Here is a 15,021-nt window from a genome sequence, read left to right on the forward strand (position 1 = left end):
CGCAGCAAGAGGCACTTGCGTGTGAATCGACTCCCATGGCAGCATTCCAAGCAGTCTCCTGGATAGACCTGTGGTCCCTCACAGTGTCTAAGGTTGCGGCCTCTTCGGGAAATATCACTCCTGAGGGGGATCCGGCTTTCGTGAGACTGTGTCAGTCTGGAGGTAGGGCTATCTCCTACCTGGCCCACCGGACGGCCAACCTGTGGCCCAACCTGGTTCTGAGGCATAGGGACGCTGTCTTCACTCGAGTAACCAGGTCGGCAGGGCGAGGCGGCCTTGGGTCTTCGGAACGGACCGGTGCGGAGTTCCTCCTCTCTCTTCCCCAGAGAGATGGTGGACGCTGCAGTGGAACAACGGCGCACTGACGACAGTGACCGTCTAGTCCACCAGGCAGTCTCGAAGGCGGCTGGGCAGCCTCGAGCTACTGCGGCTAAGCCCAAAAGCTTAGCTAGCGCTTCCTCTGCGGCTAAGACGATTGCCTCATCGAAGTCGAGAGGAAAGACTCTCCCTTCGACTTCTACTGTAAGGAGTGATCGTAACCAGCCCTCCTTCTCTCGAGGAGGATCCGGGAAGAAGAAGTTGAAGAGAGGAGGGAAACGCTAGGGACGGCATTCCCCCTCACCTGCTGCTGTAAGGTGGGGGTGTGCCTGGCAAGCCATTGGGCAACTTGGCAGCGCTACGGAGCAGAGACCTGGATAGTGAATGTCCTTCGGGAGGGATATCTACTACCCTTCGAGTCTTGGCCACCCCTCACCTCCAACCCAGTCCATCTACAAACGTACGTTCCTGGTTCTGCCAGGGACATGGTGCTTCGGCAGGAAGTGGAAGCCATGCTGAGCAAACGAGCTGTGGAGATTGTATGGGATCAGTCACCGGGCTTCTACAGTCGACTTTTCCTGGTGGAGAAGTCCTCGGGGGGCTGGCACCCGGTGATAGATCTCTCTCCCTTGAACCAATTTGTTCACCAGGCTCGGTTCACTATGGAAACGACACATTCAGTGCTCGAGTCCATCAGGGAGAACAACTTCAGGAAGTACCTCTGCTTCATCCTCGACGGGACGGTTTACCAGTTCAGGGCACTTTGTTTCGGTCTCTCAACCGCCCCACAGGTGTTCACGCGAGTGTTCACTCTGGCGTCGGCTTGGGCCTATTCGGTAGGGATATGTCTTTTTAGGTATCTCGACGATTGGTTGGTCCTGGCGAGCTCCTGCTCGCAGTTACTACAGGACAGGGATCGACTCCTCGAATTCTGCCGCGACCTTGGGATCGTATTGAATTTCGAGAAGTCGGATCTCGAGCCCAAGCAGAGGATGAAGTATCTGGGCATCCTGATTGATACGGTAGCAGGGTGAGTCTTCCCCGCAGACTCGCGGATCAGCAGGTTCAGGGAGGCGGCCAGACGGTTCCTGTCCCTACAGGAGCAGCCAGCTCAGCAGTGGCAGGTCGTGATCGGTCACCTGTCGTCTCTCGAGAAGTTAGTCCCTCACGGGCGTCTTCACCTGCAGTCTCTTCAGTGGAGGTTAAAGGAGAGTTGGTCACAGGCAAGAGACCCACCGTACTTCCCCGTGTCTCTCACGGAGGAGATGAGGCAGGACCTAGCCTGGTGGCTGGACAACGGGAACCTCGTAAGAGGAGTGCCTCTTCGCACTTCCCCCCCCACCCCCCCGGAGATTCGCACTCCCCCCCGGAGATGTTGCTGTTTTCAGACGCATCGACCGAGGGATGGGGCGCACACCTGGAGGAGTTGCTGGCTGCAGGTGTGTGGGATGATCACAACAAGCACCTTCACATCAACGTCCTGGAGCTCAAGGCAGCGTTTCTCGCTCTCCAATAGTTCCAGGACCGTCTGATGGGACACTCAGTGGTGTTGATGAGCGACAACACCACAGTAGTGGCGTACGTCAAGAAACAGGTGTGCCTAGTGTCCCTCCTGTTGCATCAGTTGACGTTGCAGGTGCACAAGTGGGCCGTGGCACACTCGGTAGAGCTGTCAGCCCGCTACATTCCAGGCAAGAGGAATGTAGTAGCAGACAAGCTCAGCCGTCAGGATCAGGTGATAGGAACCAAGTGGTCCCTTCACCCAGACGTGGCGGAAAGGCTCTTCAACCTGTGGGGGCGTCCATTCGTGGATCTGTTCGCACCCGGCACAACAGAAAACTCCAGGTTTTCTACTCAGTTGTGCCAGACCCATGGGCAGCTGCAGAGGACGCTCTTCAACATCCGTGGGACAACCTCTTTGTATACGCCTTTCCCCCATTCTGTCTGATTCACAAGGTGATCAGCAGGGTACTGGTCACCGTGAATCTTCGGATGATTCTGGTGGCGCCCAAATGGCCTCAGGCTGTTTGGTATCCGGACCTGCTGGCTCTGCTCGCCGAAGAACCGAGAGAGATTCCCCCTTGGCACAACCTCCTGTGCCAGCGGATATCCTTGTTTTCCTTTGCCAAGAGAAGCTCCTCTCCGTCTCCGCAGTTAAAGGCTACAGAGCTGCCTAGGCCCTAGTCATTAAACTGCGGGGAGTGGATATTTCCTCATCCTTCGAGATCTCCCTCCTTATGAAGAGCTTTGAGAGCTCTTGCCCACCCAGGGAACTCAGGCCCCCGGGGTGGGATGTGACTCTCGTCCTTAGGAGTTTGACTCGAAGTCCCTTCGAACCATTCCGAGAGTCGTCAGACAGGGATCTGACCCTCAAGACCCTCTTCCTGCTGGCCCTGGCATTGGCGAAGAGAGTAGGGGAACTTCATGGTCTTTTCTTCAATGTTAAACATTCGAGGGGATGGGGATCTGTGATGCTCGATTTCGTCCCTGACTTCGTGGTGAAGACTCACAATCCTTCGGTCCCTGACGACCAGTTCTAGTCATTCACGATCCCCTCCCTGAAGGACTTCACTGATAACGATGCAGATGAGATACTGCTTTGTCCTGTGAGGGCGCTACGGCGCTATCTGAAGAGAACTCAGCGCCTCAGGCCAGAGTGTCGACACCTCTTCGTTAGCACCGGGGTTACCAAGAAAGAGGTATCCAAGAACACACTTTCTTTCTGGCTGCGTGAGGTGATCAGGAGGGTGTATGACGCGGATGGTAGTGACTACACCCGTACCCTTCGTCCGAGAGCCCACGAAGTCAGAGGTATTGGTCCAACCCTTGCGTTCCGCAAGAACTTCTCCGTGGCACAGGTTTTGAAGGCAGGGGTTTGGGCCAACCAGACCACCATTACCTCCTTCTACCTTTGGGATATTGCCCACAGGTCCTTGGACACCTTTTCCTTGGGACCCGTGGTGGCTGCTCAACAAGTTGTGTAGCTTACCCAGCACCCGAGCGGACAGAACAGCATCGCATCCTTGTGTGACTGCATGAATGGACAAGTGAAAGAGTGTGACTGGCTTCTCTACCTCCTCTCTTCTCCCCCTATACCTGTGGGCAGAGGGCCGCAGTCGTCACTACGCTGGACAGGAGGCAGATGCAGGTAAGCTACACGACCAAGCTCCAGCCTATCCCTTTCAGTAGGGATAGGAGCGGTTATCCACCACTCCCCTAACTAGGGAGGGAGTGGAGGCCAACAAGAGACAAACCCATGACTTCATATTGGCTCTTGAAGTAGGAACTAGTTCTTGCTTGCTATTTATAAGAGGTACGCTTGCCTCCCTCTTATAAATTTGGTCCAGAGGCCTGACCACTGATCTTGCAGTGCACACCCCGATCAGCTGGGCAGAGGCTAGGATCCCTCCCTTTGCTCTTACAACCAGGGAGGGAACCAAGGTTTGACGAACACCAGTCTGTTCATAAGACTCAGATTCCACCCACCAATAAGTGAGTCTTCCTATTGTTAAAGGACTGATGGTTTGTATTACGTATCGGAACAAATCACAATTTGTCGAAAATTGTATTTTTCCTAACTTTACAAACCTGAGGTCCTTTACACATAGTCCCACCTCATGCCACCCCTCACTCTGTTTTTCCTGGGCCTAAAGCAAAGTGATTCTTCACCTCTCAGTCCCACGGACCGCCGACTGTCGGACAAGCAGGGTTCCAGCTGCCGCTAAGTTACATTCCATTGTTAAAGGACCTCAGGTTTGTATAGTTAGGAAAAATACAATTTTCGACATTGTGATTTTAGAAAAAAGTATTTGAATATATGGATATTTGAGGTCAGTTGTAATTAATTTGCAGTTTCACAATATTAATTTTACATAAACACGTTTTTGTAATAAACACATTCTCTTAAGAGTTGCAGAACATTCATTGTTGTCGTTAAAAAATATTCTACTGCTTTTTTTATGTATAATCTTTTTCAGAGGTTACGAGATTTGATGTGCGACTATTTATTGGAAGAAGCCTTGGTTGACTTGCAAGAACAGTTTACAGCACTGCTGACTCCTCGTTGGCTGAATAATACAGAACCCATGGACACAATTTGCCTCACACTCTCTGACTACTTCACCGATTATTCCCACCTTCACCAGAAGTAAGTTTTCATTATGTATAATGCAATACAGTGTTACCACTGAATCATAATTTCTAGTCTCTCATAGTGCTAACCTGAAGTACCTGTCCCAAAAAGAGGTGAAAATTGAAGTAAGTCAAATGAAAAAAGTTGGACAGCTAGGTTGGGAACTAAAAGGCGACGGAAGAAAAGTAAAATGTTATAGGATGAATGACTTTTGTCTCAAACTTTCACCATTAATACTGTATAAGTGAATTTGTTATTTTATTTAAGCACCTTACCCAGTAATTACATAACTAAGTTTCACTCACCTGGCAGCTAAATTTCTGGGTTGCACTAGTTTTTTGTTTTGGGTAGATAACAGTGACCCCACCCACTTTTGGGGAAAGAGAGAAACAACTTCGCAAAGAGCTGAGTTTGTTTCTGCTAGCTGATGGCTATATGTTTATCAGTTGTTAGCTGCAGCTTTGTTGTGAAATTCTTAATTTTTCTGGTTGCTTTTCATTGCAGTTGGTGAAGTATGTTCATTTGTTAGCCGATTCGGCATTATTTAGATAGTGATAGGTTCTCTTTAGAGACCTCTTTATTGATTTTGGCTTTTTCATCCCTAATTTGACTAGTACCCTCTTCAATGATGTCGGACTCAGGCTCGTCTTGCTTTAGGTATTGCATTAAAGGCTGCAATAAACTCTAACTGAAGAATATTATGACTCGCACATGATATGCACAGATTGCCATGGACAAATTTGCTCATTTGACTTAAGAGGTTCAGAATGTAATGACTGGGATGATAGGAAGTAGAAAACCTTAGAATCTCATTTGAAGAAATTAGCTAGAGATAGGAAGAGAAAGGCAAGTGGTTTGCTTTATTAGTAGAGATCATGGAACAAATTGGTTCATCAGTGAAAGTCCTGATGGACAAAGTGGATGCGCTGGAGCGCCCTGTGGCGCAAAGTGTTAGTGAAGTGCTGGTGGAGGGGATGGCTGCTCGTCCCACTGATTCTCTTAGGCAAAAGTCACTGGCAACCTGGGAGGAATCACACAGGCAGCCCAAGGGAGGTCGGTGGGGTCTGCCCATGGGTAGTCGCCCCCTCATTTCAACCTGTTGACGTATCCCAGGTTGGAACGAGAGCCCCTGAAAAGGTCTCTCTTTGGGTATACATAGTTTGTCTAGTTCAGGGGATTCTTCCCCTAGGCAACAGTGCTCTTACTGGACAAGTCTCGTCCTTTGAAAAGACGTCTGGTAGATATGTCGCTCCCTCCGTCAGTGCTTGTTAAGAAGTTTAAGGATCCTGAGCACCCATGGTGCAGTCACTGGGATAGTCTGGAATGTTTTTCCTCAGAGTGTCTCTTGGATTTTGATGCTCCTTCAGCTCCCAAAGCTCCTTGTGGTTTTTCCAAGACTGTTACTTCGTCACAGCCTCGTCAAACGCCCAAGCTCCTTGCTCTTCCTTCAGAGCACCCTTGTTCCTTAGAATGTTCTGAAGTGTCTGTGCTGTTGTTAGCGCACAACCTTCCAGCAGCTCCTGAGATCCCAGTAGTGCGTGATTGTCTAGAGGGAGCCAGGTGTCCAAAGATGCCCAGGTACCCAGATATTTCTTTTGCTCCCGTGGTTCATGCTTGTGCTTCATTGGTATCAGTTGATGTAATGGGGTTGTACCCTCCTGCTTCAGTAGGAGCCTCTTCTCTTGTTCAGGAGTATGCTGCTGGGAATCCTGGCATTGATCCCATTCAGAGTAAACTAGACAGCATTTTGTGCTTACTCAACAAGGCTCCTTCGGTTCCTCAGGCACCTTCGTCTGCTTATGCTTTTTTATTGAGATGTCTGCTGGCCACTTTTTCATTCTTCTTCTTGCCAGCAGCCCTGTCTTTGCTTGCATTAACTTTTTACTTGGGCATGCAACCCTCTACTTCCTCCAGGTTACTGAAGATAGTGCTTTTGCTATCAGCAAAGAATACTCTCAGTGAATAGATGGATGGCTTGAAGAGAAGAGGGAGCAAAGCAGGACCACCTTTAGCTTCCTACCTTATAGATTATCCAGCAGACAATACCTTTCATATGTTACAGGAGAAGTCCCTTCCCTGGGAGTTTCTGCTTCTTCCCACGGGGATTTCTCAGGATTGGTAGGTTCTGCTCAGAGGTCAGCCTTTACTTCAGCAAAGGTCATGTTTTTGGCTTCGGAACTAGCTTACCTTTGAAGAATCACTTCAATGTTTTTGAAGTACTGAGCTTTTTAAAGACTGCCCCGTGTTACCCAATGATTACTCCTCTGACTGGCTAGGAGTTCTCTCTTGTATTGACAAGGGAATCAAGGATGGTTCTCTTGAGTTGGCCTCCCTTTGCACCTTATTGGGAGAACTTTGGTGCTCGTTTTTGACTAAGGGAGTTACTACTTCACAGAGACTGGCTCCTCTTTATTCTCTCTCAGATAGATGTCGTCTTTTTCCCCTAGCTACGGTACTGAGTATTGCTTCAGATCTGCAAAAGAAAAGTACACAACATTTGTTGTCAAAGTTGTCCTGACGCCTAAGGAAGACTCCTGCCATTAGTTCTAGACAGCTTCTTCCTGCTCAGAAGCAGCCCTTTCTGAAAAAGCAAAGGGTATATCTTAGAACCAGAGGAAGCAGCTGTTTCAAGGCATACTCTATTAACCCTTTAACGCTGATTGGACGTATTAAACGTCGATAAAAATTGTCTGTTGGGTGCCGATTGGACGTATGGTACGTTGATATAAAAAAGTTTTTTAAAAAATTCACGGAAAAATACTTATAGGCCTACCAGGCGAAAACTTTTGAATCACGCACCTTAGGGGATGCTGGGAGCTCACGGATTAAGGCGTTGTTTTGTTTACAATCGTTACCCAGTCGCGCAAGCGCGAATTTCTTTCTTTTCGTACTAAAAAACATCAGTGACACATCTCAGAAATTATTTCGTCACTTTGACATAATTTTTGCACCATTTTATATTAGCCGTTACATAGAGTATTATACGTATATGAAAATGTGCGCAATTTCATGCAGAATACAACTTAAAACAACTCATGGTTGTAGCTTTTATCAGTTTTGAAATATTTTCATATAAATAACGATAAGTGCCAAAATTTCAACCTTCGGTCAACTTTAACTCTACCAAAATGGTCGAAAAACGCGATTGTAAGTTAAAGCTCTTATATTCTAGTAATATTCAATCATTTACCTTCATTTTGCAACAAATTGGAAGTCTCAAGCACAATATTTTGATTTATGGTGAATTTATGAAAAAAACTTTTTCCTTACGTCCGCTCGGTAACTCTTCTGAAAAAATCATAAATTTTTTTGTCCGATTGTCATAATGTTTGCACCATTTTAAATTAGCCGTTACATAAAGTTTTATATATGGAAATGTGTGCAATTTCATGCAGAATACAACAAAAAACAATCCATGGTTGTAGCTTTTTTCAGTTTTGAAATATTTTCTTATAAATAACGATAAGTGCCAAAATATCAACCTTTGGTCAACTTTGACTCGACTGAAATGGTAAAAAAACGCAATTGTAAGATAAAACTCTTACATTCTAATAATATTCAATCATTTACCTTTATTTTGCAACAAATTGGAAGTCTCTAACACAATATTTTTATTTATGGTGAATTTATGAAAAAAACATTTTCCTTATGTCCGCGCGGTAGCTCTTCCGAAAAAAATCATACATTTTTTTGTGCGATTGTTGTAATGTTTGCACCATTTTAAATTAGCCGTTACATAAAGTTTTATATATGAAAATGTGTGCAATTTCATGTAGAATACAACAAAAAACAACCCATGGTTGTAGCTATTATCAGTTTTGAAATATTTTCATATAAATAATGATAAATAGAAAAATTTCAACCTTCAGTCAACTTTAACTTGACCGAAATGGTCCAAGACTGCAATTGTAAGCTACAACACTTACAGTCTAGTAATATTCAATCAATTACTTTCATTTTGCAACACACAGGAAGTCTCTAGCACAATATTTCGATTTATGGTGAATTTTTGAAAAAAGTTTATTTTTTATGTCCGCACGTTACGAATTCGTGCATCATTTTGTGATAATATTTTCTCTGTGTTGCCTTGATCGTTTTACAATGTGTTACATACCAAAAGATCGCAATTTAGCGTACAATACAACGAAAGAATTAACTTGTTAGTTTTAACCGTTTTGCTCACAGCGCGATTTGTACACAATTATATATGAAATTTTTTTTCTGCTCTGTCATATATCCCAATATTTATATATGATAATGATATTTTTTTCATTTCTGATGGTTGCATACTAAATTTCAGGCAATGACAAAAAAAGGAGCCAAAAATGAACTCTTAATCTTGAAAACTAAGCGTGCTGTGATTTTTTGAAAAAAACATTTTTTCCGCTTCGGCGCTCACTCGCAAACACCGCCGGCATACGGGAGACGATTTTTAAAATACCGCTTCGGTGTTTAAGGGTTAAGAAGTCCTCATCAAGTTTGACCTCTCGCAAGTGAGATCACCCTCCATAGTCAAGTGGAGCCAGACTCCAATTATTTTTGGAGCGTTGGAAGGAGAAGTGCGCAGAGCCGTGGATAGTAAATGTCCTGAAAGAGGGTTAAATCATCCTTTTGCGAAGAAGTCTCCATTAGTCAACACGCTTTTCTTATTGACAACTTATTCCTCAGGATCAAAAAAGTTTTTGGCCCTTGCAGACAAGGTTTTGGCTCTCATTGATAAAGAGGCTGTAGTTATAGTAAACGACATTTATTCTCCAGGCTTTTACAATCACCTGTTTGTGGTCCCCAAGATGTTAGGGGGCTGGAGGCCCGTCTAGGATGTTAGCGCCCTCAGTTTCTTCGTTCAGAGAACAAAATTCAAGGTGGAGACAAACCAGACAGTCCTGTTATCTATTCGCCAGGGAGAATGGATGATGTCTATGGATATGCTGGACACCTACTTCCATGTCCCAGCCCATCCAGATTCAAGGAAGTTCCTCAGGTTTGTCTTGGAAGGCAGGGTATTTCGGTTTCGCACCCTGTGCTTCGGCCTCTTGACAGTTCCTCAAATGTTCACCAGGGTTCTGGCTCCCCTAGCAAAGTGGTTTCATTAAATGGGAATCAAAGATGTCCTTCTATCTCAATGATTGGCTACTTTGGGCTAAGTCGGAATACACTGTACAGAGGACCTCAAGAAAAGTTCTTTTAGTGCAAGGTTTGGGAATTCTTATCAATGCACAGAAATCCCAACTGACTCCCTTTCAGAGGATTCATTATTTAGGGATGACAATAGACTCAGGATTTTCGGACTTTTCCATCCCCGAAAAGGATAGGGTCATGCCTGAAAAGGTAAACAAGATTCTGTCCCTCAACAGATGTTCAGCCCACAGTTGGTTGAGTCTTTTAGTCACTCTGTCGTTGATAGAACAGTTAGTTTCCCTAGGAAGGCTCAATCTAAGGCCCCTGCAGTACTTTTAAGAGTCGGTTGGAACAGAAAGATCCTCCCAGACTCATTCACATTTCCTGTCACACCAGAGATAAAGGAGGATCTTCTTTGGTGGAACTCTGAAAGGAGATTGTCAGAAGGGAAATCTCTTCCTCCTTTGAACCCCAGCCTAAACTTCTTCTCAGATGTGTCAGACTTGGGTTGGGGTGCTCTTCTGGGGAGCAAGGAGATATCAGGGACTTGGTCCCAAGAAGGAGAAATTGTTTCACGTAAACGTAAAGGAATTAAAGGCGGTACATTTAGGCCATCAATTCTTCTCTTTGGAAGTGCATGACAAGGCAGGTCAGACAGCACAACTGGTCTGTCCTACATCAGGGAGCAAAGGGAAACTCACTCTTTCTCTGTGTATGAAGCAGGGAGAGATCCCCTTTGGTCTGACCAGAACTGCACTCGGATCATGACTCATTTTCTTCAAGTAAAGCTCAATGTCCTGGCAGATGAATTAAACCACCATAAACAAGTTCTCTCGACAGAATGGACCCTAGATCCTCTGGTCTGCCTAGATCTGTGGAAGCTTTGGGGAAAACTAATGGTGGATCTGTTCACCTCCAGAAATCATCAGCTTCCTCAGTTCTGTTTGCCAGTTCCAAATCCTCTAGCGTAGGCAGTGGATGTAGTGTTGCAAGACTGGTCAAACATAGATGTGTACAACATGGTCAGATAAGTAATCAACAAATTTTTGTCACCAAAAAGCCTCAGTGATATTAATATACTCTGTTTTGGCTGTCGGAGATGTCTCCAGATCTCATCGACCTGTTAGTAGATTTTCTGAGGCTACTTCCACAGAGACCTCAGTTACTCAGACAGCCACACTTTAGAACTTTCCACCAAGACCTGTCTGCTCTGGCCTTGACAGGCTTCAAACTGTCTCGAGATTGCTTAGAAAGAAAGTTTTTTCAAAAGCAGCTTCAGAAAGTATTGCCAAATGTAGAAGTATGTCAGCTCAAGTGGAAAGATCTTAGAACTTGGTGCAGGAGACATAATATCTCCTCTACTCTGACCACTATAACTCAGTAGCAAATGTTTTGTTATAGTACGAACAGTGAACCCCTGTACTTGTGCACTCCAGATTCGTGGACTCATGTATCTGCAGATTTCTCTCTGAAATATATACCCCCATTATTCATGGAGAATTTGCCTATTCATAGTATATTTTTCTATGAGAAATATTCACAAATTCTTGTTTTTTATAATGAATTTCATCATAAAATGCACTGTTTGTAATAAAACTATTAAAAAAACCAAGTATAAACATTTTTAGTGGCCTTTTCTTGAGTCTTAACTGACAAAATAGGCAGTATTAAGCATTTTTATATGGGTTTGGTTGAATATTTTCCTAGCCTAATCTTTCCTTTGTGACACAAATGTGCAAACTACCCACCTGTTCATGTTCTTCAGTCCCAGTATACTCCAGCTTAAGACTTTGAACAACATCACAAGATGACTTACAACCCACAAAATCCCTACAAGACAGAGAGCTCTCTACCACTATATCAAACACAAGATCTGTGTGTCCTCTACTGCACACTTTCTTATTGTTTACCATTCCACGACACGCCACCGCCGTCTTGTCTTCTATGACGTCTCATCCTATGATATCACAACACAACTTAATACATCAAGACATTATTGAAATCAAACATTTCCTATACGTTGAACATCGACCACATTTCACCAATACAGAAAATAAAAATAAAGATGAAATAACTTAATAAACTGATACTATATATAATCACACTCATCTCTTTCTCCCTCCCCTCCAACCTCCTTTTAACCTAAATCCCCTCTAATTTCCTTTATTCTCCAACTCTTTACCCTCTACATAATTTCTAATATGTTCCCTTGAAACTCCTGCTTTAGTTAATACATTAGCTATTTGATCCTTTCCTTTTATCCATCTCACCTCCTTTATTTCCCCAAATTCTATTGTTTCTCTTATTGCTGCAATATCTATTTTCAATCTCTTACTGCTTACACCAGTACACTGTTTTATTGCAGTCATTAGTGTTTTGCTATTAGTACATATTAACCAAAGCTTCTAATTTTCTCCCTCCTACTACTTCTTCCCACAAATGTTTGAAATATATCAGTCCTTCAGTCCCTCTATAGCCTTCCCCACACTCAGAGCTTCTGCTTCAAAGGTGGATTTTGCTACACTTCAGGATTTTCTGGATTTCCACCATATGGGACTTCTTTGCCAAGGATATAACATAACCCAATTGAGTATGGCCATCTTCTATATTCCCAAATGAAACATCTGCATAGGCTTCCCAATAAATGTTTTCTTCTTCCATCTCACTTATTGTAACTTTTCCCATTATGTTCTTAGTTTTTCTCACAATTTTAATAAGCTTCTTCATATCTTGAGTCATTCCTTCTTTAACGGCTTTACTTAATTCACTAACATTGTATATTTCTGGCATGGTATGTAGTGATACCAAATTTAACTGTCCTACCACTGATCTATACACTCTGTTAACTCCTTCTATCCTAACACTGTATTACCTGTAAATCTTCTAGCTTTTGGTTCTCTTATAGAATTTATGAATTTATGTACTGCAACTGATTAATACAAATTCTATTCTTCTCCTCTACTATTACCCGTAAATACTTAAGTCTTTTACTTTCTTGTACAAATACTTGCAATATCCCTTTCGATTTCCCAATGGTTTCCTTTAAAAATCCTTCAGTTCCTGCATAGCAAAAATCATCTACATGTGTACACTAAATAGCATTCAATTTATTGTCGTTTTTCCAAAAGAATGTTAGGTTTCAGTCTACATCTCTGGGATTTTAAGCTCCTTCACTTCTTTTACCACCTTACAATACCATGCTTTTGCTGCATCCTTGAGCCCATAAACAGTTTCCTTCAACTTCCACAATCCACTCCAACCACATTCCTTAGGTGGCTTTAAATATACTTTTCTTTGTATTTTGTCACCTTGTAAATATGTAGTTTTGACATCCAATGTATAACAATTCCAATCTTTCAATTTTATTTTTGTCAAACTAAATTTTAAAATTTCAGCATTGCACGTAGGAGCATCTTTTTCCCATTCAGCCCATCTCTTCTTCAAAACTTCTACCTACCGATCTTGCTTTATATATCCTTCCCCCCCTCTTTTACCTTTTCAGTTATTGTCCATTTTGTAGGTATAGCTTTTTTGTCCAACATCATGTACCACCTCATAGACCTTGTTTTCTCTCCAACTCTGTAGTTCTTTTTCTTTAGCTTCAGTTACACTTTTATTTTTTCAAATCCTAGCAACACCTCTTCTTCATCTTCAATTTTTTCTACATGACTATTGTCCCTTAAGTTAGCCCATCCCTTGTCACCTGACTGTGAGTCTTGTACATTGTACGAATCAGCCCAAGATTTGTTTGATCTTTTTCCTGCAAAACTTAATATAGTCCATTCTTCCACTTGCCCTGTATCATTGTTTACACCTCAAACTCTATTTCCCTTTTTGAATTTGGGTATCTCTTCTGTTAATTCACTTTCCTCATAATCTTCCAGTGTTTCCTCTACCACATCTCTTTCTAGTGCTTCTTCTGTGTCTGCATTCATTCTCCTACCCACTATTATCTCCTTTCCTTCCTGCCTATCTATGTTCCCTTCATTTGGACCATAGTATCTACCTTTCACATGTGATTTATCTATTTTAGATATCTTTTCTGTCTCTGTTGATAGTCTTTGAATCCTAGCTACTTTTCTTAAAGAATCCCCATTTAAGTACTACTGTTTTCCCTGATACTCCCACTACCTGAGCATGTCCTCTCCATTCATTTTCATTTTCTCTCTTGTAGAATACCTTATCTCCCACTACTGCTTCTTCAAATTTATGTTCTCTGACGTTTTTATTTAGGCGTTCTTAATATATTTCCATGACTCATTGACATTTCTATTTAAGGCAATTCTTATTATTATATTTCATGACTCATTTTTTATAAACAATTCCCTGGCCTTATGCATCACATTCAGGTGTCCCTCACCATAATCTCTTCCATACCTTTCTCTCTGCTTGCAGGACTTGAACTCTCTTCTCCCATTAGATTAAGCAAGGAAGGCTTTTTTCCAAATACTAATTGGTTAGGAGAGAAACCTCCATTATTTATTAAGCAGTTCCTAGCACTCACTACCCATCTTATTGCTATGGACCAATTTGCTTCCTCATCTTCCATCATCTTTCTTAAACTTTCCTTGATTATGCCTATGGGCTTTTCACATCTGTTGTTCTGTGGAGATTCCGATGCTGTGGCTAATACTTTAATATTCCATCTTTCTGCCATCTTCCTTACTTTTTTGTTTTGAAATTCTCCCCATTGTCTGACAATTTTTTGGATTGTGCCCCAATTATAGCAAACCAACCATCAAAAAGTGTCTTTATTATGGTTTCTGGTTTCTTTTCTTTTATCCAAAAAGCCTGACAATACCTCGTTGCCATATTTACCATTACCAAGAACTTTCTCTCTTCTATCTCTCCCACATCCATTGCTACAACTTCATTAAAAGTTTTACCCTAAGAAAATCCTACTACTGGTTTAGCTGAGTTTCTTTCGTATCTCTTTACATACATCACAATTTCCAATCAAGTCCGTTAGTAACTTTTTTTATTTCCTCCTTTTCTTTCTCTATCAAACAGTCACTCCATCTTGCCTCCTCTTTTAGCTTCCATATTTTATCTCCACTTCCGTGACCAAACTGTAGCTGTAATTTCATCATTGTACCTTTAATTTCCCTCAAACTCTTTCCCTTCCAACCCTCCAGTAATAATTATTCTTCTACCTTCCTCCTTCTTATTGGTAATCTTAAATTTCAAATTTATGGTCATACCCATTTTGCTCATGGTTTTCTTACTTATTAGCCACAGCATATCACCCCGCAGAATTTCTGTCTTCAAATAAAACTTCCTTTTTTCAATATCACTGGTGTATCCATTACTCTTTTTGACTTATAAGATGACTCGCCAAAATTAAATTCTTTATAAGACTCTGTCCTAGTATCTTCCATTCTCAACTCTTCATGACTCAAACCCATGACAATGTGTATTAGAGATAATTCCCTTCAAACTGTCGATTTACATCC

The 15,021-nt window shown here is 42.8% G+C and overlaps 1 protein-coding gene across 1 annotated transcript in view; it reads left to right on the top strand.

The window, feature by feature from the left end:
• LOC135197799 (exocyst complex component 3-like) overlaps positions 1–15,021 on the top strand; it is a 161,024-nt gene that overhangs the window by 83,930 nt on the left and 62,073 nt on the right. The window contains exon 9 of the mRNA XM_064224928.1: positions 4,296–4,465. Within this exon, the coding sequence (XP_064080998.1) occupies positions 4,296–4,465 (170 nt within the window). The remainder of the gene's footprint in view (positions 1–4,295; positions 4,466–15,021) is intronic.

This window comes from Macrobrachium nipponense, chromosome 23 (assembly GCF_015104395.2).
Source record: "Macrobrachium nipponense isolate FS-2020 chromosome 23, ASM1510439v2, whole genome shotgun sequence".
In the NCBI taxonomy this organism is placed as follows: Eukaryota; Metazoa; Arthropoda; class Malacostraca; order Decapoda; family Palaemonidae; genus Macrobrachium; species Macrobrachium nipponense.